General features: G+C 33.6%; 2 protein-coding genes across 4 annotated transcripts in view; one reads left to right on the forward strand and one right to left on the reverse strand.

Annotated features, from left to right (window-relative positions):
• The first annotated feature begins 88 nt into the window (after nt 1–88).
• Nucleotides 89–4132, forward strand: LOC120335911 (phospholipid phosphatase-related protein type 5-like). Its single transcript, XM_039403531.2, has 7 exons — nt 89–464; nt 1562–1753; nt 2095–2200; nt 2440–2650; nt 2770–2827; nt 3349–3525; nt 4001–4132. Exons 1-7 carry the CDS (start codon nt 438–440, stop codon nt 4052–4054), a joined length of 825 nt encoding a protein of 274 aa, XP_039259465.2. The 5' UTR covers nt 89–437; the 3' UTR covers nt 4055–4132.
• Nucleotides 4133–4592: 460 nt separating this feature from the next.
• LOC120335852 (IgGFc-binding protein-like) overlaps nt 4593–21085 on the reverse strand; it is a 49924-nt gene continuing 33431 nt past the window's right edge. The window contains exons 47-83 of one of the 3 annotated variants that reach the window (XM_039403467.2): nt 20945–21067; nt 20697–20792; nt 20078–20223; nt 19909–20006; nt 19536–19686; nt 18884–19005; nt 18643–18807; nt 18090–18367; nt 17806–17934; nt 17616–17711; nt 17334–17488; nt 16970–17067; nt 16734–16881; nt 16232–16353; nt 15949–16113; nt 15416–15708; nt 15022–15144; nt 14771–14862; nt 14388–14529; nt 13749–14008; nt 12717–12881; nt 11991–12163; nt 11503–11647; nt 11100–11257; nt 10786–10907; nt 10093–10241; nt 9585–9830; nt 9285–9406; nt 8953–9114; nt 7975–8243; nt 7615–7743; nt 7123–7217; nt 6898–7036; nt 6527–6643; nt 6138–6275; nt 5551–5692; nt 4593–5309 (exon numbers count right to left, since the gene is read on the reverse strand). In XM_039403467.2, the coding sequence (XP_039259401.2) occupies nt 5171–5309; nt 5551–5692; nt 6138–6275; nt 6527–6643; nt 6898–7036; nt 7123–7217; nt 7615–7743; nt 7975–8243; nt 8953–9114; nt 9285–9406; nt 9585–9830; nt 10093–10241; nt 10786–10907; nt 11100–11257; nt 11503–11647; nt 11991–12163; nt 12717–12881; nt 13749–14008; nt 14388–14529; nt 14771–14862; nt 15022–15144; nt 15416–15708; nt 15949–16113; nt 16232–16353; nt 16734–16881; nt 16970–17067; nt 17334–17488; nt 17616–17711; nt 17806–17934; nt 18090–18367; nt 18643–18807; nt 18884–19005; nt 19536–19686; nt 19909–20006; nt 20078–20223; nt 20697–20792; nt 20945–21067 (5612 nt within the window). In that variant the 3' untranslated portion in view covers nt 4593–5170. Of the gene's footprint in view, nt 5693–6137; nt 6276–6526; nt 6644–6897; nt 7037–7122; nt 7218–7614; nt 7744–7974; nt 8244–8952; nt 9115–9284; nt 9407–9584; nt 9831–10092; nt 10242–10785; nt 10908–11099; nt 11258–11502; nt 11648–11990; nt 12164–12716; nt 12882–13742; nt 14009–14387; nt 14530–14770; nt 14863–15021; nt 15145–15415; nt 15709–15948; nt 16114–16231; nt 16354–16733; nt 16882–16969; nt 17068–17333; nt 17489–17615; nt 17712–17805; nt 17935–18089; nt 18368–18642; nt 18808–18883; nt 19006–19535; nt 19687–19908; nt 20007–20077; nt 20224–20696; nt 20793–20944; nt 21068–21085 lie in introns of all 3 variants that reach the window. The other 2 variants (XM_039403466.2, XM_078109715.1) reach the window with 2 other exon arrangements.

Raw genomic sequence — 21085 nt, forward strand, 5'->3', positions numbered from 1 at the left:
AATGATTTCCCGTGGGAGGGAAGGTCGCAGTATTTCATCTCTCGTATTCAGATAGAGTAGCAAAGATATCTGTTTATCAATAGTGCTTTGTAGACCAGCTCATCTACAGGGATAAGAAAAATAGCTTGTTACAAAGGACCTAAGTTTGGAAGAGTTTAGCAGAAGCGTTTTCTCACTTTGATTAGAAAATGTAACGTGTAAGGGTGACTCCTGAGCCCTTGAATATTAGAATCGTTTAGCATAAAAGGAATGGCTGAATAAATTATTTATGTGGCGTTCGATATTGGAGACTGCAGAGTATATAAATTGCTTACATTTTTGCAGTAGAAAAAGAATGTTTTCTTGATCATCTGCACTGATACGAAAACTGGACAGACTTAGTAATTTTGTTACGATGTAACAGATGTTAGAATTGTGTGCTTTAACAGAAGTCGAAAATGAAAATTGTGAAAAACACTGTCGAGGTTAGTTGATTTAAAGAAAAAAAATTATTGTTGATGTATGTTTATTCGTCTCATAAAAGCACATAAAAGATTTGACAAATATCAATATTGAAGACTGGATGTATATCTAAGTGATATTTCCACTCATACTTTTCTGTTGCACATTTGTTAGAAATTACTGATTGGTTTACTTTGATTGATTTAGATTTTAGTTTCACCCTGGAAGCATAAAAACGGTAAATAGTAACAATTACAATGTCCAGTATGAATGAGATTATTCGAGTATTTTTCCTTTCTGAATCAGTTGACATACTGAAGTATACTAAGCCTGATATGATATGAGGTTTTTAGTAGCAAATAAGCTAGGGAAATTCACTATAAAGTGAAATTATGCGAATCATTGCACGAATGGGATTTTTTTTACAATCAAAAAATGTAAATAAAAAATGATTAAGCTTGCGTTATACGTTAACTATATTCATGATGGCGACATAACCAGGAATAAAGACGAATTCACGGTAATCGATACATTTTGATTTTACACAACGGTATAATACGAAATACAAAATTGAAAAAATTATCGATTTATCTTTGTTAAAATAGATCAAGTGAGCGTGAATAAGAAGTACTCATTTTTATCGATTTTCATTTTTTCTTCATACCTGTATGACCTCCATTTTAAATACTTTCCTTTCCAATTGTTGAAGACGTATTTTACTCTACATCTTATCTTTTCATTGATTAAAATTTTACGCGTATATTGTACAAGTATATATTCGTTTTTACTTTTCTTGCTGTAAAATAACGGTAATCACACAATAAAAATAGAGACATGGCACGTAATAAACACGGCAACTGGTGTTTGGACCGAGCAATTGCTTCAGTCCACTTTGCTTACTTTTACATTTCCATATATTAACATGCAAAGGGATGGATTTGAAACTTGGCAAAACACTCCGATGAGAATATTTTATGCCACTTCGGTATGCGATCTCAGCGGTCGTGTAATTTTAGTATTAACCTAACCCGCTCAGATCGCATACCCAAGGGGTGCCGAAAATTCATTTTATTTTTATTCAGTTCAGGGCGTTCACTGTTCCTTATTTTTCTTTTTTTAGCTCGTATTGTTACTCGGTCTCGGTGTCCTTTCAACGTTTGTTTCTTTCCTGAGCCCTTCAAACAAAACTCATTACAACGTCTACGTTAGTTGCAATGATGAGAGGTATCGCAAACCGTACATTCCGGTTGATGAACATCTAGTTCCTTTAAAATGGCTCTACGTTGCAGTACTGGTTGTATTACCATTGTTGGTATGTATCTATTTTTTTTATAAATTTTGCATTGCTCTAATACTACAAAATAGACATGGTCGATAATATTGGTTTGGTTTTCTTCATCCTTTATACGATTTTATACGTTGAATTGAATAAGTCCATTTTGATGTTCTTTAACGCCGTTTGATCTTTTAGTGCATTTGATTAACAAGCCTTTATATGAATTTCAGTGGAACGCATAAGTTATGATTTCTTGTGCCAATCAATTGGTACTCCGTCTTCTATAATTAAGGAAAATGTCTCAGGTGTTGTCCTGAATATGTATACAGACTTCCTCGAAATCATAACATAAAAAAAACTTCACTTTTTGCGATCAGATACTCATCGTCGATATCATACTATGTGCTGGTTTCCCAAAAGTGAAGAAAGAACGGAAGAAGCATAAACTCGCTAAAGCATTTGAAGATTCTTGTAATACTTTGGGTAAATTAAACATTTCCCGTCTCAAATTTTGTATTCATTAAATTGTCCACTGAGTGGCGTTTTCCTAACAATCTTTATTGTTTTCTTTTTTAATTCACTAAATGCAATCTATTTGTGATGCCATGTTCTACCTCACACTTTGTGAGTTGATATTTTTGTTTTTATTCCTTTATTTATTTATATTTTGTTAATCTCTCATTTTTTTTTCAAATTCACTGATTCTTGTTAGTTGTTTACAGCTCTGTATTATTCCGGTTTGTTCATCCTTATGTTGTTTTGCAAACTTTCTCAATTTTTGGGAGGGACTCCCGCACCATATTTTCTCACCCTCTGCTCGCCAGGATGTTCAAATGTTACTGGATCCTATCGTGATGAGACTACATCAAGATTTTACATTACACAGGAAACTTGTTCACGTGCTGCCCAGGAAAAACTTCGACCTGACACCCTGTAAGTAACTAATTTACGTAAAACATGTATACATATGTATACTTTACATAAATATTCATTACATTGTTACTGGGGCATGGTAGTTCATGTCTATAATAAATGCATTGATATTTCAACAGGTCGTCTTTCCCCTCCATCCATGCAGCGCTTACATGCTATGCAGCAGCATTTGTAACGGTAAGCTCGTTTCTTTCGTTTTACTCTGTGTAAGCTGAATCTTAAAACATATGATAATATATATATACACTTCAAATGCAAAAGAATTTCAATTTCTTTTATAAAGTTTCTCAATCCACCTAGGCCTTGGTTGATAATCAATAAAATAATTTATAGGTTGAAAGAGTTAGAAGAGTTAGAGTTAGGTTGAAAAGACCACAAGCTATTTATATATGTAACCGATGAGCGATACAGAAATCTTTTTTTAAGTAAATTTGTGATTTGACACGAGACTGTTAAACCGAATCAAACAGAATACAGTTGTTGTAGTTATGAATTTTGATGCTGTCACATAACCTGTGTTAGAACGCTTTACGTCCTCGTGAAGACTATATCATAACTGAGTATTTTGTGCTACATGCAATCTTTTTACGGTTTAAATAGTTTATAATATGCTGAAATTGTATTTTTCTTTGCATTTAGCTTACCATGTGAATCGCCATTTTTTGTCAGTTGTTGGAGGCAATTGTGTTCATTTTTAGGTATTCTACTATTCGCGAGGAACGACTTCATACACTCGATTACTCCAGCCGTCAATTGCAGCATTATTTGTGGGACTTTCTATTGTGACGTCAATGTCACGCATCAATGAATACTCCAATCACACTGAAGATGTTGTAGGAGAAGCCGGGATTGGGATTCTGTTTGCTGCTGTTCAGGTTTGTGTAATGTCATCATTTTGAGAATGAACGTAACCACTTCTCACTGAAAAGTACTAAATATTTAGATGGCTTTATATCGCGCCATCTAGAAACCGAGGTGCCGGTGAGCACTCGTTACCGCATAACGAAGAGAAATGCAAATCAATATGTTCATTCGCCATCACCCCAAACAGGTTGCTTCACGGACGAAGCTGTCACTATATTCACTCATTTTCGCCAATGAGCAATTTTCCATGTACCCGTTAATTTAATGTTGTATGTCATATTCATATCTTCTTTGTTTTTAAATAATTTTGCATCCCACATTTTGAGCCGGCGCACTCGCTTGCTCCAACAGTTCCATACTGGGAGATACCATATTTTTGTGAAGAATATGAGAACAGACTCGCTATGATATTTCTAATCCAAAGACCCGTGATCAACATTACTAGTTAGAAATTTGATATACTGAAAAAGCCCTATAATATTTTAGATTACTCTCATCGGATATAAAGAATTACCAGAGAAGACAACAAAAAGCCAATAAAGAGTGGAATGGTCAGCTAGTGTTGTACATGTTTAGTGGATATATTGTCAAAATGAATAAACACACACATACATACCACTGTTTTCCATAAATATGGAACCTTTTGTTCTTCAGTATCTAGTATACGTCAAGGTATATGGAATAATTTTGTTATTGTAACGGATAGCTAGATTTACATATCTCAGCCATGTAGGCTGCTAACCAAAGGACTAAATATAACGTAAAGCTAATTTGTTGTTTATGTGATGTAGTTAAACTTGTTCTACTCATCATGATGCTTTTCTTCTACAATATCTTCAGCTCTTTCACTCGAATGAATATGTTATAAACTTGGTTGATTTGATATAAGATAAAAGGTTTTCTAGTTTTTAAGTAATAAATCCTATATTAGACATCAGAATAACCGGGGTATTCTTCACGACCAACGAATACGGGAATGAAAATCAAAGTCATAATTTCTTATTGTTTCTACCCCTTGTATTACTCATTATCATATACGGTCCATAACACTAAATTGAATTTAATAATGTTGTAATTTGCAACCCTTAATATAGATTTTGAACGTGATAGAAAACATACACAGTCATTATTGGCCACAAAAATTAAAATTTTAGCCCACATCGTGTACATCCTATTATATTGACTGACAAATTCACATAACAGAAAAAATACATAGAAATGAATAAAAAGTTGGAAAATATATGCATCTAAAAGTGGTAACATTTAGTATTAAAAAGGGTAATTAAAGTTAAAATATCATACAACGTTTACAACCTTGTAACAGTTTTTTTTTTCAATTCGAAATTTTCAACACAAAACAATAAAAACAAATATCTGAAAGCAGGCGCTCAGCAACACGCAATTCAATCTACTCAACTGTATTGCAAAGAAAACATTTGGAACTATTTATACAATATATCAATGATCTGCACTTAAGACGAAAATTTTTCAACAAAGTAATGTATAAGGCAGTGATACTTATATTTAAATTATTATATTGGGAATAGCATGGACAAATTTGTTCTCATTCAGGTAAGATACATAAATATACCTCTAATGAAGAGTGATTCGTTCTTTTGAAAATTAGAACAATTTTAATCTTATTTTATCGTTTCATTAAACTAGCTCTTCTAAACAGAGGAAGCGAACGTTGAAATCACCGCACTTTTCGCCATTCCGTTGGTCGCTGTTGTAACACGCTAAACCTTTTTCCGCGTCGAACGTTCGGAAGATTTGTCCTGTTGTGTATGCAGCGCTGCAAAAAGAGAGAAAATTTGACTGAACGATGTTTAGTAGCATAAAACGAGAGAGTGAAATTAGAAATAGGGCTAATGAGAGACATCAACTTAATACGAGAGAATATACGAGAGTTAAATGAGAGAGAAAATCATAACGAGAAATTTACAGACAATAAATTCATATAAATTGGATAGATATAAAACCAAAGATTAAAAATAAATAACAAAGATTGTATAAAAAAAAATCAAAATATATACCTTCCGTTTCTAAGTCGCGCTTCAATAGACACGGGCCTGTCGCAAATTTTGTGGTCAAGCTTAAGTAATTCTAGTAATTCAAAATCCCCCCTATGGTCAGGGTCATCCCGATCAAACCACTCCGTCCAGACAGTTTTACAAGCTGAAAAGAATGAAATTTCAATTTTTAGATTTTAATATACTATTAATGATTTAATGGTTGAGAATGAAATATATAAATTGGATAATTTTCGTCGATCGTTAACAAAGAAAGAAACGCAATTGCTCTGTGCGAATACGAAAGAGAATTTTTAACGACGAACTCGTGTGTATTGGTAGCACGAGCTTCACTACAAGGTTACATGGCGAAAAAGAAAGATATTGCGGTGTTTATGCAGCAAGAGGCACAGATTAGCCGTTAAATCAGGAGTGACCAATCTGATTTTGACCGCGATCGACTAAAATCAAAATCGTCAAAATAGCTCGCGATCGACTATACAATATAAGCTCGGCTCTGTGGGCACATTCTCAATACAATTGCCACAAAAATTTGCATGTTTCATTTATTTAAAAAACAACTAAAATTAGTCTTCGATATATATACTTACTATAAGCAGGTGCTCCAGTTTCAACTCCCGTTTTCATAGCTTCCATATATGCATCTAATTTATCTATCCATACTTGCATAGTTTTTCCTTTCCATTCAGTAAAATTTTTCTTCGCTTTATCGCAGACTGGAGTTGTCCCTTTTAGAGAATAAACAATTACAATTCATTGTAAACAAACACAAAAAATATTCTTGTTTTTGTAAATTTGCACAGCATCTGCATATATAAAAATCCGACTTCAGAAAGAAGAATACAATGCCATATGCGCATTTTTCATATTTATGATTTCTTTAACATTCGACACCAATTAAAATATGAACTGTTTGATCATGTATTAAACCAGGGGTTTTGTTGTTGAAAAAATGTATCAGAAATGAGTAGTTTATTACCTTTGCAAGTCTTCATATCACTTGTTAAATTGTATCCATCTCTACAACTACAAACAACTTGATTATCTACCCATGAACACATGTGATCACATCCGCCATTGTTGTATCGGCATTCATCTGAATAAAGAGACACATTATATTATACATGTGATTTTTTTTGTCCAATTGCACGCTAAGGGTACCAGATTGTTAGATCAAGTATAGCAATCTTGCCTTTTCAACAAATAAATGTAACTATGTTCTAATATATTGTTGTAGAATATGAGCAACATCATGCCCGTCGAAATTTTCATTTAGTTTTATGGCCTAAATTAAAACGTGCCTTCTGTAATAATCAGAACAAACTCTGACACAACAAATCCTGTACTTACTTTCCCAATGACAACCGTACGTATGATCTTTATGTCCACAGAATTGTCCTGGATAACATGTTGTTTTTTGACATGACAATTCACCATTATGACATTGACATTTCTTTTCACAATCTTCTAAGTACGAATCAAAGTTATTCTAAAAGGAATGAAATAAAATATTTACAAATTGTTATAAAGCCAGCTTGAAGGAAATTTTTCGGTATTGGAAAATACATCACATACCGGATAATATTCTCCTTCGTTGCTTACACATCCGCAATCGGTTGCATTCACACACCTTTCTCCGTCTAATACAAATCCATCATCACATTGACAACCTGTTTAAAAGTTGAATACCATGATTTACCATGAACACATGTAACTAAATCATGACAGAAAATCATTCTCATTTAAACAGATACAACATAGTTAAGTATCTTGATCTCGCAAACACATTTGTAAAAAAGACAAACAATTTGTTGAAATACCTAGTTTTGTAAATTTATTGTAGATTGATGCATATGTTGCAAATTTTCTGTGTTTCTATTTGCTATATTATTTTACTGTCCTAAATATAATCATACAATATGGATATATAGCGAAATATTATTTATTTGTATATATCACTATAGGGTTAGAGTAAGGGTAGGCCATTACAAATTATCAATTTATTTTCAATCAAGTTTTCGTTAATGATCTGTATCCGACTCCTTTCAGTTCGGAGGTCTGGCTTACCTGGTACGCATTCATCGCCCATAAAAGTGTTTGCTTTGCATTTAGTTGCATCCTGATCAGAGCACGTGAGTTGACATTCTGTCATGCAGGACTCAAAATGGCTGTTTGTTGGACAATGCATGATTACAACTGAAATAAACAAAAACATCGTTAAATTTAATACTCTACGATTGAAACTATTAGTAATTGCAAATGATCATATACAACATATGTTAAAATCGGTCATTTTCCAGAGATGACATCTTAAATTTTGTTTTACATACAATTCAAATCTTCGTCAATTGTGGCTACATTGAATCAATCTGCAGCATGTGTAGTATGGTGTCCCCAATTTAATATAGACTATTCTAATGCTGTTACCTGGTAACTCCGGTTGTGGAGGAAGCGCGTTTTTCACGTGGTCAGCTCTTGGTTCTTCTTTACAAATTCCGTAGAAATTATGAATATTATTATCAGTAGACTCTCTGTCACCCTGAGAGGCACACATCTCATACAAGCAATATTTGTACAAGTCACATCTGGGCGTTGAGGTGTAATTTCCATTGTATTTTTCGGAACAATAATCTTTGTATTGAGACAGTTCTAGCTCAGTAGTGCAGACTTGTGGAACCGATATTTGTTTTCGGCAACTGGAATTAAAAATCATTTTAATGGAGAGAAGAATTTATGAATTCCAACCGGTGGGTCACCTAACCAACTTCAAAAAATGTAGCTGAGCCACTTAAAAGTAAAGAATGCGGCTATCGCTCAGCCTTGCAGTAATGAAGACACCGAGCGAAACGACAAAAGATTTACCGCAACGAAAAAACAACAAACATTATGTATTTATACCCGAGTGATAGACTTTTTAAACATAAACTGTTGGTTCAGGACTTTAATACATGATGGGGAGTGTTAACAAGGGCCACACCAAATGGCGTGGCGGGCCGGATTGTGGACCGCCTATTGCACACCCCTCTAGAGAGTACGTAACTTTTGTTCAAAGAGTCCTAGATTATTGAACAATCATACACATACAGGTATTCATGTGCTGGAGTGTTTAATGGGACTTTTGGGTACAATCATACACAAACATGAGTTCATTTGTTCAAGTGTTTAATGAAACTTTTGGATATAATCATACACAAACAAAAGTTTAAGTGTTTAATAAATTTTCTTCACTTTCGGGTTCATTTAAGTTCCTTTTGATGGGGTCGCCCTTTATTTACTGAGCTGATCAAAGAAATATTAATAAAAGAATGATAAAAATGGTTATATGGTAAAATATTTGCATGGAATCTGATTATGCTTCAACGAATGCGTGAAGCAAACCTCTACTTCAGATATAACTCTACTCACCCCGCATCTGAACCTGCATCTCTCCAACTGTTAACAAAAGTTGGTACATCAGTTTCAATAACTCCCGTCGATGTTCTGAAATCGTTTGCCTCATTTTCATCAAAATCTCCACAGAGTCCTTCCATTTGATTTGACATCGGTTGGCGAGCTTCGATTCGAAGACTGTTGAAATATAAGTATTGATAAAAAGTCTTTCAAAATCAAATAAAATGACCTCATTAGCCGTTTCAACCTCGAACTTGAATCCTACTCAAATTTGCAAGCAATCATCCATCACCACATTAACGTTTTGTGATATTATAAAATATCTTTTATTAAGTTGCAAGATTTACCTTTGTTTGCCATCCCATCTTATGACCAATCCAAATTGAAATACGGCGACAATAAATCTTCCAAATTTTCTTATAGAAACTTCATCTAGTGTTGAGCCAATTGCAACATTTCTACCATTTACCTAAAAATAAATATATTACAAGCATTTTGTGATTTTTTGTAAGTAACAAACCTGAGTTGCCTGGTTATGTCAAATAGAATGAAATGGAAATTAGAACCGGCTTTCTATTAGATTATTCATTCAATTTCATGAAGGAAAGAATTTTAGAGGAATTGAAAATAGGTCAAAACCAGCTTACCATTACGGTCTTATCTTGTGCCATTATCATATCCATTTTATTTGTTGTAATAAAAACTTGAGCTACTCTTGATAAGTTGGAATTCGAGTTAGAAGACTCAAGATCGACTTTCACGGCGAAAGGCGATATTGTGGAATCCTTTCGAGATTTTATCGCAGTAAATATACATGTTGCCGTTGTGTTGAATCTCATCCCATCGAATGTGGAAAACATACCATTACCAAAAGCTTGACAATAGGCTCGAATCTGTACATACGATAATACGAATGTTCAATATATATGCTAAAAACAGTTGTTTTTCAATATCTTTGCGATTAACATTGGCGATTATATCAAATATTCCATCTCTACTGGTAGATTATTCAAGATTTGACAGACATTGGAAATGTGATTTTTGACTGGGAGTAAAACTACAAATCTACTTTCTGTTTAAAAAAATGTACAGCTAATGGTTGTAGAAACATATTCACATAGCACCACACAAACGACTCATAGATATATTATTTACCCTTGATCGAACAGTGCATTGTTGGAATCCGTCATCGTCTTTAGCGCATTTTGCTCTTGTAATACATGGTTCCGCCTTTTCGCAAGTATTCATATCGTTGCCAAGACATGTACATTTATCTTGGCATTGATTAGCTCGATATGAAAAACCTGATGATAAAATAATAAGTAATAAGGTATCTGATAATTCAGCTTTCTGTATAAAAGTTTACAAAACGCAAGGACGTCAATCAACAAAAAGTTGTGGAAGATTTCTGATAAAAGAAGAAACCACCGATATGCTATATTTAAATTATTCATACAACAAAGATGTCAGTACACACAAGCTTATATCAGACTTGAAACAATTCAAGAAATAGATTGGCACAGTGAAATTTTACAGACGAAAATAACAAAGATCATTCATCTTAGAAATTTTGATACCAAAGGGCAATGAAAACAAAATCATAATATATTAGTTCGTCTAAACAAATTTTGAGGGAATGAGAACACAAAGTAGAGACGAAAAGGTCATGAATATATTAGATACAAAATATGGTTTAATTAAAGCTGGTGCAACTTGACTTGCAAAACGAAAAGGAACTGATACTTGATTCTTCAGCTTCTATTTTCAATAGAACAAACTGTATGAATACTGGAATACTGTATAAATATCATGTCCAGCTGCCATGCGCTGTCTATAAGAGTTTTATACCTGTGGGAACGAGTTTCCTGTTAACAACACAGCCACCACATGTTGACTTAGGCAAGCAATGTCCATTCGATCTCATATATCCTTCATCACAAACGCAGTCTTCAACTTGTTGATGTCTGCATCTGTAATAAACATTTTTTATTCAATCGTTGCTCCCTGCAATAACGTTGAGGAGTTATGTATTTATGTGAAAGCATTACTTGAAGTTGAACACTTGGCTCCAATCGAACAAATGTCATATACTGCAACTAACTAAATTTTCAGATTTTAAAATTTGATCTAAACTTAGCAGCAAATAAATTGAAAACCCTTACTCTTTCTCTGAAGCCGTGCCGCAAGTTTCTTCGCATGCTTTTGTGCATCCCGAATAGTGACTGTTAACTGGACAAGCGATTTGCAATTGATAATTCTTTCTCCAATTACACACAGGTGTATCTATGGCCATACACTCGTGAGCGTAGGCTTTGAGAGCCTATGTAATATATAATGTAAATTAGTAAAAGACAGTAGATCGATAACAGAAATGTACAGAAATACGTTAAAAAAATTATTCTTTATAATTACGAATATACTGTTGCTAAAAAAAATAAGTAGCAAATCAAATAAAATTAAATCAATAAATGACAAAATTAATTATAATTTTATCCAATCTTGACGTTGGCCTTACAATTTTAGTAAAACCAACTGTTTTATTCTATAAATATAAATAAAAATCACTTCAGCCAATACGTCTTTGTCTCCACCAGACCTGCATACATCATGAACGCATGCTTCGAAAAACTCATTTGCTTTTAGCTTCGAACTACAATTCTCGAATTCGGAGTTGGGATCCATAATAGCTCCACAGTGGTCCGATGCTCCGCTGGAAAAAAAATATTAAAATAAAATAAAAATGATACATTGTCATTGCTATATTCATCACCACTCGCGAAACACATGATTTTTTCAAACAAAAGTCAGGGTGCCTCTTGTGTATGAATAACATACCTCAGTAGGATATTTTGAATTTAGTACAAGTCTTTCAACAACCAAGATATATATATTTTCAATGGAAAATGCATTAAGACGATAATCATATGATATACGAAGATGTCGATCGCTGGATAACGGCTTCGACCAGCATGAATGATTATAAAATTAATTATTCAGGTAAATAATTGCTTTTTATGTGGAAGGTTTTGTTAAGCTTCATTTCCTATGCTTACAATTTCTTTTCGTTTTCAACAGAGCAATCTAGTGGAGGTAATGAGACGGGTGGTCTGCATGTTTGTCCTCTTTGATCGAGAGCAAACGCGGCGACGTCATTGTTCAAAGTACCGTCGTCTAAGTTCAAGTCATCAATCGGATCTCCATTGAAATTACCACACAATCCTCTGACCTAAATGTAATCATGTTTTTATTGATGCAACATGACATGATGTATGTAAACTTGTCTTCAAATTAACATTAACGAAAAATTAAAAATTCTTTTTTCTTAAATTTAGATAGATGCTATAAATATGATAAATTTTTGTTTTCGCAATAGTGGTCCTCGTAACTAACACTATCATTTCCACGTGATATATTGATATTTGGATAAATATAGCATGTTATTCATTTTATATCTGGCAAAATAAGCAATATAGGACACTAGAAATGCCATATACAACGTTTGAATGTTTGCCGGTTGTAACTTTGCGTTTAGTATTTACTTTCAGTCTAGAATAGATATTTTTCAAATTGTGTCGAACGGTACTTTATTTCATTACTTTCAATTTGGGTCAATAAGTATTGTTATTGAGTTTATATCTATAAGATCTTCTTTTAGAATTGGACCTTGTGCGATTGTTTTTTTTGCATTCAAATAAATAATTCAATCAAACATTCTCTGGTGTGTCAAGAATACTTCTCTCTATCACAACCCAGATAAAAAGAACATAAACAAATCTTACTTTTCCTCCAAACCTCGATGGCAAGGTTACTCTCAAATTACTCCCATCAAAAGCTATTTCCAATCCAAAGAAAGTTTTCAAGACTGTAAACGTTCCTCTGCGATCCACAGTTATCATGCGATCCTCATCAGCGCTTCTCCAATTGTAGACACTTCTTCCATCAACCTTTAACGTGTGTTTGAATATTGATAGATTAGAAAGGATTTTATCTAATTTTGTTGCTATTGTTAGGACTATCATGGGCATTGTAAAATTAGATATTTTTCAATGTCTAGTAATGTTGCGTATGTAAAAAATAATAAAGAAAATAACACAATTAAAATATTTGATTAAGCAAAATGAATAATAAGCAGAAAAGCAAAGTAAACAAAAAGAGAGTAAATTATTGCGACATGTATGATAAAAGATTGAAAGTGTAACATCATCCTGTATGAGTATTTGAATGGCCAGAGTTTGATGCTGATTTTCAATTCGACAAGCGGATAATGTATTTTTTTCTTCAAAATTTGAATTATATCAAAGAATCGTGTTTGTGTTTAAAGTGGGCGCGATGCCAAACGAGCTTTACTTGATTAAAATATCCAATTCTCAATGTAAGTTTCACCACTTGAAGAGATGAAAATGAGTGAAAAGTTAAATGACTGGATATTTCATGGAAATGAATTTTCGCCAATTTTTTTGCCAAATGTCGAAGAAGCGCAAGTCGAAAATGCTAGCACAATAATCATTTTTTTGAAAAATTAAGCAACACTGATTCCATGCTACATTTACCATGCATGTAAGATATAATTTCATTGCTGTGCCGATTGATAAAGCTTGTAATTCAAATCAAAATGAAACGTGCTCTAAGCAATTTGATAGCGCAAAAGGATAAATTAAAATGCATGGATGATTCGTGCTTTGCGTTTGTCTACCTTTGGTTTACGGCGAAGTCCTGCGAGTCGCAGAACAAAAGTTCATGTGAACTAGGCTTTCGACTTGGAAATGATGAAAATATGGAACAAAAAAGCATTAAACGTATTATACCCGTGCCTGTGCCTGTGTTTTTAGAAGCATTGATTTTCCAAGTCCTGGAAGTCGTAGACGAATATTCTTCAGTACAGTGAGTTTATCATTGTCAGATGACGGTTGGATGTTAGCCGTCAAAACGAATGATTCCAATCTACTACGGGGATTTCCACGTTCGAATTCTCTCTTCGCAATGACGTAATGACATTGAGTATTGAGGTCATAATTATTTCCGTCAAAGGTAGAAAAGTGAGTGCTTCCCCAAGCATGGCATGTAGATGTTTCTAAAAATTATTATACATCACATATCAGATTGAAATTGTATATTATAATGACATTTTCCATCTGGTCCAAGTTTAATTTTTGTTTTAAAATTCCTAATAAAATAACCCTAAAAAGGATCAGGACGTTAAGTGGAAAGAAAGACGTTTTCACAGATAAACGTCATTTGCAATAAAGTTTCATGTCATAATAATAAAGTAAGAACGTCAAAAATATAGTTAAAATGTCGCAATGTCATATTAAGTATTTTATTTACTTGAAATTGCAAATGCATTCACAACATTCCACTAATTTTTATCCGATTCATATGATAACCTGTTGGAAGCCTCGCTTCGTGATATTGAAGACTTCCCTATATTGCAGAGATTATCCGAAACTTACCGATTCGAATACAGTCCAATTTTCCAATTCCATTGATAGCGCATTCCTCTTCTCTACCGCATTTTGCAGCATTGCATGTAACTATTCCAGCATTACATTCACACAGCGTCTTACACTCTTTAGTGTAAAATATGTCTCCGCTCTAAAAATAGTACAAAGAGGTCATATTAAAATAGATTCATTATTAATACTCTATTTGAGCACAAAAAAGATAAAAATACATGGGTAAGGTATATTTTTCATATTTGTTTTCATGCCTTTTTCGCTTTAAAGAAGGTCCCATGCCAGAAATCGCTTGAATGAAAGAGACCACATGAGCTGACTGAATGTCGAATCTTTAATTTCAGCTTACCCAACTTCCCTAGTTGATAAATTATAACTACCTTGTAATATCGCCCATCCTTAACACATCCACATTGGCTCACTGGAACGTATTCATCTCCAGAAAGAACAAATCCATCATCAGGGTGACAACCTAAAAATGTTCAAAATAGTTACTGGCGATATACGAAATATCAATGAACAAAAAACAATTCATAGCAAAAATAATATCTAAAATATTTAATATGGTATGTTTAGATCCATAAATACAATGATGCAATGATTCTATTTCATATACTATTCTATAACTCACCTTCAACGCAGTTATTTCCAATATCACTCAGTCTACATTGTGAACCATCAAGATCATCACACGCAGGCTGGCATTGCATCATACAAGGTTCAAAGTGGCTGTTAGTCGGACAAGGCACATCAGCTAAATACAATTTTGTTTTGTTTATTACAAGCAATTATGAAAAATGTAAGTATGTATGAGAGTAATATATAAGAGAGGCGCTGATCAAATTCTAAGTTTAGCCGAATTCGAGAGAATATTGTGAAAAACAAAGAAGTTTCAGAAAGTAATTCGAGAGAATGATGCAAAATAAATAACATATAGTCATACATTATTTTGAAAGAAGGGATTTACTGAATTGTGAACTAAACTAATAAGATTAATTATTATTCAGAAAGAAATATCCTCTCACTCAGGTTAGCTTCTTCTCTCCAATTCTTATCTAAATCTCCTCCTTCTTGTCTACAATCCTCAGTGTAGTCTGAAATCACTCTTTCTCGCATTTTTTCGTCACCTACGAAAGCGCACATGTCCAGCATGCAGTTAGCGTACACAGATTCTGCATCAGCTAAACGTTTACAATTCTTCAGTGGACCATCAGGATTTATTAGCACGGAACAAGCTTGTTCAGCTTGGATCATCTCTTCCACTCCGCACTCAAATACTGGACGTTCAACGAGAAAATCGGCCTGAGGGCTGGGACATCTAAAATAAGATTGAGGTTAGATAATATTATTGTTTGAACGCGGGCATGTGAATGAATACCGAAATTGTTATACCAGAACTTAAGTAAGTACTTTGTAATAAAATGCGTTTTACCACTAATTATTTATACACCTTAAACAGTTTTTAATTGTTTTCAACCTCAATACTACTTAAGACTGTTGCTAACTGAATAGCGACGAACTGTTGGGTTGCATATACATGGGTATCAATTATACTCACTCATCGTTATAACCCTCTACTCTCCACGAATTAACAAACTCTTCTGGTTCTTCGAATACTTCTTCAGTAAAGCCATTTGTCAAATCGTCTGAAGGGTCGTCGTTGAAATTACCACAAACACCTTCCACTTGTCCTCTCAAATTTCCCATTGCCGAGATTCTCAATCTGTAAAAAGGTTCATAATTCTAAATTTTGTAAAAGATGAATTGATAAAGGATAGTTACTCAAAACAAATTTGGATTCCTCTAAATGGATTATTATACCACATTTTTAAGTTTCTCACCTGTCTGATCCATCCCATCTGACGTTAAGACCAAAGTCAAAATTGGCTGACATGTATCTTCCTATTTTCATAAGTTTCATTCCTGATTCAGATGTTCCAGTCTGTACGACTTCGCCATTGAGCTATGCAAACAAACAGTGAAGTTTAGTTTGTTGGGAGATAAACGAGAATAACTAATATACATAAACAGAATTTTATATGGTCTGATTTTATTAAATATTCCACCCCAGGATTGTATTTCTGAGATTTGTTCTTTTGTTTTTCCCTAACAAGAATCTGTACAATTAAACTATCTGGCGCAATCTAATGGATTTAAATGAGTGAAATTCGAAATACCTAAACTCTCACAACATAAATTAAAATGGTTGTGTTTGGGCCTTGATAAGGATCGAACCCGAATTCATTAGCTTGCGGAGTCAATATAGTTAGACTATTGTTCCTACCACAATGAGATATCAATATTGGGAATAGATTTTTCAATTCCCACTATCCTCTTGCATACCTCAACGACTGGGCCTTTAAACATTGACAATCTTTGTCCACGATAATCTATATGAATTTCTTTCACGTTGGACACAGTAATGTTAGGCAAAGGTTGTTCGTTCACGGCAACAACGGTGAATGGGTCAATTGCAGAACTGACCTTTGACCTGTGATTGACAATACGATTAATTAATTTCAACAATAGTATTTAAATTGATTCACTACATCTTTAAATAAAATAGAATTGTCACCTACCTGACCATTGTATAGGAGCAGATACCCTGTGAATCAAATTTCTTTCCATCGAACGATGTGTAATGAGGATCCGTTATAGCTTTGCAAGTAGCACGACGCTGAAACCAAAACATACTATTTCACAAAAACACCGTCAAAATGTTAGAAATTCATGATCAAGTAAAAATTGAAATGTAGTCTAAATAATCAAATTTATACTGTTTCCAAACAATAAAATCCAAATTCTGTATAAATTATTTATATTCAGAAATATTATAAAAAAAAAAAAAGTTTTTTCAAGAATATAAATGTATAAAATATATATATGAGTTTAAATATGAATTACAACATTAATATTCCGCTTTTAAGTTCAACTTTTGCTTACTCTAGTGCCTGGCATGCATTGAAAATATCCTCCTGCAGCTCGGTTACAGCGTTCTGACAATAGACATCCATCGTCGACGTCCTTGCATTCAAAAATATTTTGACCCACACATTTACATTCTCTTGTGCAATCCTCATTTTCTTTGTAACTGAAGCCTTGGAAATGATAAAAACTTTTTAGTATTTGTTATCTAGTATTTGTTAATTGAAAAATAATTAGTTTTATCGGTGATATACACTAAGTACTGAGCTATATATCAAAATTTAGAAATGAGACTAGTACCTCTCGCGTAATAAACTCCATCAACCAGGCATCCACATTTTTCTACGGGAACACATTTGCCAACAGAAAGGAAGAATCCGTCCAAACAATCGCAACCTAAAAATAAAAATGAAATCAATTAATGTTTTTGATTTTTTTCACCCAGAATAATCACTTGTTTCGTTTCTATTTTATCGCGTCAGATATTTACCTTCAACGCAGTGGTCTCCCAAAAGATATGGCAACTTCCTCTTACAAATCGATGCGTCGGGATCCCCACATGTAGGTTGACATTGATGCATACATCTCGAATATTTGCTGTTTGCTCCGCACTTTACAGCTAAAATCCAAAACATTGTAATGTTTAAATCAAAATAAAACGTAAGTTTATATATATATATATATATATATACATACATGCCGCGTAACGTTGATGAATACGTTATTTCAACTACAATATGTGCTCGTGATAGTATTAGCGACCATCGAACTTACGCATTTTTTCGTCCGACCTCCACGGATCAGGACCCTTTGAAAACTCGAGACAATCGTGTGTGTATGATGACAAAACTCTATCTTTGTAGTTCATGTCTCCATCTGTTCTACATAAGTCGTTTACGCATGCCCTGTACGCTGGAGCTGGATCTACTACCCGGTGACACTTTGCAAACGGCCCTTCAGTATCCAAAACAATATTGCACTGATCCTGATAGTTGGAAAGTACATCAGGGGAATTGCAGTCATCAGGAACGTCATCAAGCTCGACCACGCATCTGCAATATGGAATTGTAAACATTTATCAGTATTCAATAATGTGTCTATTTGTATTAGCATCAGGTAACATTTTTATGTCTAAATTAATTGAAGAATAAAAAAAAAAGCAGTAAACCAAAACGTGCCCAATAAAAAAACAAAGTCGTGTTCTCAAATCAAACAATTGAATGTAATTTTACTTAGGAAGGAATATAACATATGTTCGTTGTATACAAGAAATCTCTGAAGACTGATAAAGAAAACAGGACTCTTGCAGTGGACAATCTTCACTTACTTTTTTTCTGAATGTTCTTTGATTTCCCAGCCTTTTACGAAATCATTCATATCGTTGGTAATGAGGCCGTCTGGCATGGTGAAGTCATCGTCCATATCATCATTGTATCGACCACACATTCCTTCTACCTTGCCCTTGAGATCGTCCCATACGGTTACTCTGAGTCTGTGTTGAAAATCGAAGATTATTATATCAAATATTAAGTACATGTGCTGTTGACCTGGAAAAATTTGAAACATACCTGTCTTTTCCATCCCATCTGATTACCAATCCAAAGTCCCATTCAATAACTGTGAATAATCCAATCTTGCGGATAGTTGCACCCTGTATCGTAGAACCAGGATTGTACACCTTTCCATTGATCTGACGTAAAAAAATATAAAATGTTTATTATGAATAAAAGTATGCAACTCTTAACAATGTGTGGTTTTATGATTGTTTGATGATGGCGGTTATCTAGACATAAGAAGCTCGACAGGTAACTTTTTTATCTGGACATTTAAAACATATATACTAGGCATTTGTGCGAATGCATTCATACAAATGAATAACATATCAAATTATAATCATAATCGCTTTTTACGTAAATTTCAATAGTTTGTTTCTTCAATATTAATTTCGTTGTCTTTCCATGACTCTTCAAAGCAATGTCGTTGAAAAGTTTTCCTCGCTTTCACCTACGGAGCAATCGGCCCCCAATATGGAGTCAAGTCAAGTTTATTTTTTCTACCAGTAAATAGAAAAAACAGCACAGAAAATACGAAGTAAAATGAAAATTACACAGTTTTACTGGGAATTGATCAGTTCTCATTAAGTTCGATCCGTCGGTACTAATTAAGTAACAATATATTGTGTATTGAATTCCAAAAAGCGCCAGTGAGCAAATTGCATACCGTAACTCTCAAATTTCTGGAAACTTTTAGTTTAAAATCGTCTCCAACTTCGACGATAATCTGTCTAACTGAAGATGTTGATTGTAACGAAGACGATCTTTCATTCGAAGCAGTAACTCGGAAACGTGGAGCATCGCTTGATGGAATTGATCTGTTGAGAAACCAACGTCGCGAAATTAAAAACGCGAAGATGCAAAATAATAATGAATGAAACACAAATGAAAAGTCGATCCTCTAAAATATATTAGTTATCTGAGCATTCTCTCTGATTTACTCACAAAAACATCTCATTTAAATGACCTAGACATACATACAATATTATATCAATAGAGCGATAGGAATATTTTTAAACATAAATAAAAACAATACTGACTGTGTCATAATGTAAGCACATGTTCCGGTAGAATCGAACGTCTTTCCATCAAACGTTGTGTAGTGAGGATCTGTGATAGCTTTGCATGTCGCCTTGTTCTGGAAAAATAATAATTTTACAATATTAATTGATTCTATAAGTTAATAATTAGCAATTATATCAGTCTTACTCGTATATGCGGTGTGCATTGATATCTTTCATTGACTTTTGTGCATCTCTCAGTTGTTCTACAAGGATCCGTTGGAAGGCAAACTACGTCACCGGCGCCTACGCATTCACATACGATGTCGCATTTACTATTCAAATATCGGAAACCTAAATTCATTGAAAACTTCAGTATATAGTAGAACTGTAGTGGTTTATAGGGCTTGCACTATAATCAATTTTAAAAACTATTTTCATTTTTTCTCAAAATATATTGTGATTTCAATAAGAACCCCGTCAAACACTTATATGCTGGTCGGAGAATTTTGTTGCCTTGATCGTTATTAACATTTTAAAAGGGAAATAACGCCTAACTTCTGAAAACAATCCAGTCCGACTTTAGCATGGTCGATTGTGTTGATTTGCTGTTGATACAAATGGAATCCAGTGACAGAATTTGATCAATAAAAAATTTTCGTCATTGTCTCAAAAAGTAGATCTTGATTATTTGGTGTTTTTATTAAATAGTTATAGTTTTGATGATTACTTCGGTGGAATTTTGATTGGACAAGTGATCACATTGCTCAATTGTTTGGTCTACTTCAGACATACTAATGTTTTTAAAATTAGGATTTTTCGCATACCTTGTTCTCTGTATTTGCCATCAATGAGACAACCACATTCTTCGAGAGTGACACATTTACTGCCTGATAAGACAAGTCCAGGATTGCAAGCACAACCTAAAATTTGAAAGAAAAAAAAACATAAATAAGTAAATCCAATGCATAAGATAAATTTATTATATATTTGAAAGCCCATTTATTTTCAATTCATCTGAACTAAGATGCAAACACGTATAATACATTTATATTCTTTGCTATGATTAACTTACCGGACACGGGTTGGTCCCCTAGTGAATTGTTAGCTTTGCAAATTGAAGCATCAGGATCGTCGCATGTTGGTTGACATTGCTCCATAGGTACCATGGAAATCATTTTGTCGGGACATTCTTCAGCTAGAAAATTTAAATATA

The sequence above is a fragment of the Styela clava genome, chromosome 2 (genome assembly GCF_964204865.1).
Source record: "Styela clava chromosome 2, kaStyClav1.hap1.2, whole genome shotgun sequence".
Classification (NCBI taxonomy): domain Eukaryota; kingdom Metazoa; phylum Chordata; class Ascidiacea; order Stolidobranchia; family Styelidae; genus Styela; species Styela clava.

Bases quoted from the DNA above. Each gene is read 5' to 3' on its own strand.
- LOC120335911 (XM_039403531.2), top strand. From the start codon at position 438: ATGAAAATTGTGAAAAACACTGTCGAG. The intron at 465-1,561 runs GTTAGTTGATTT...TTCTTTTTTTAG, and splicing joins TTGTGAAAAACACTGTCGAG to CTCGTATTGTTACTCGGTCT. The intron at 1,754-2,094 runs GTATGTATCTAT...TTTTGCGATCAG, and splicing joins TGGTTGTATTACCATTGTTG to ATACTCATCGTCGATATCAT.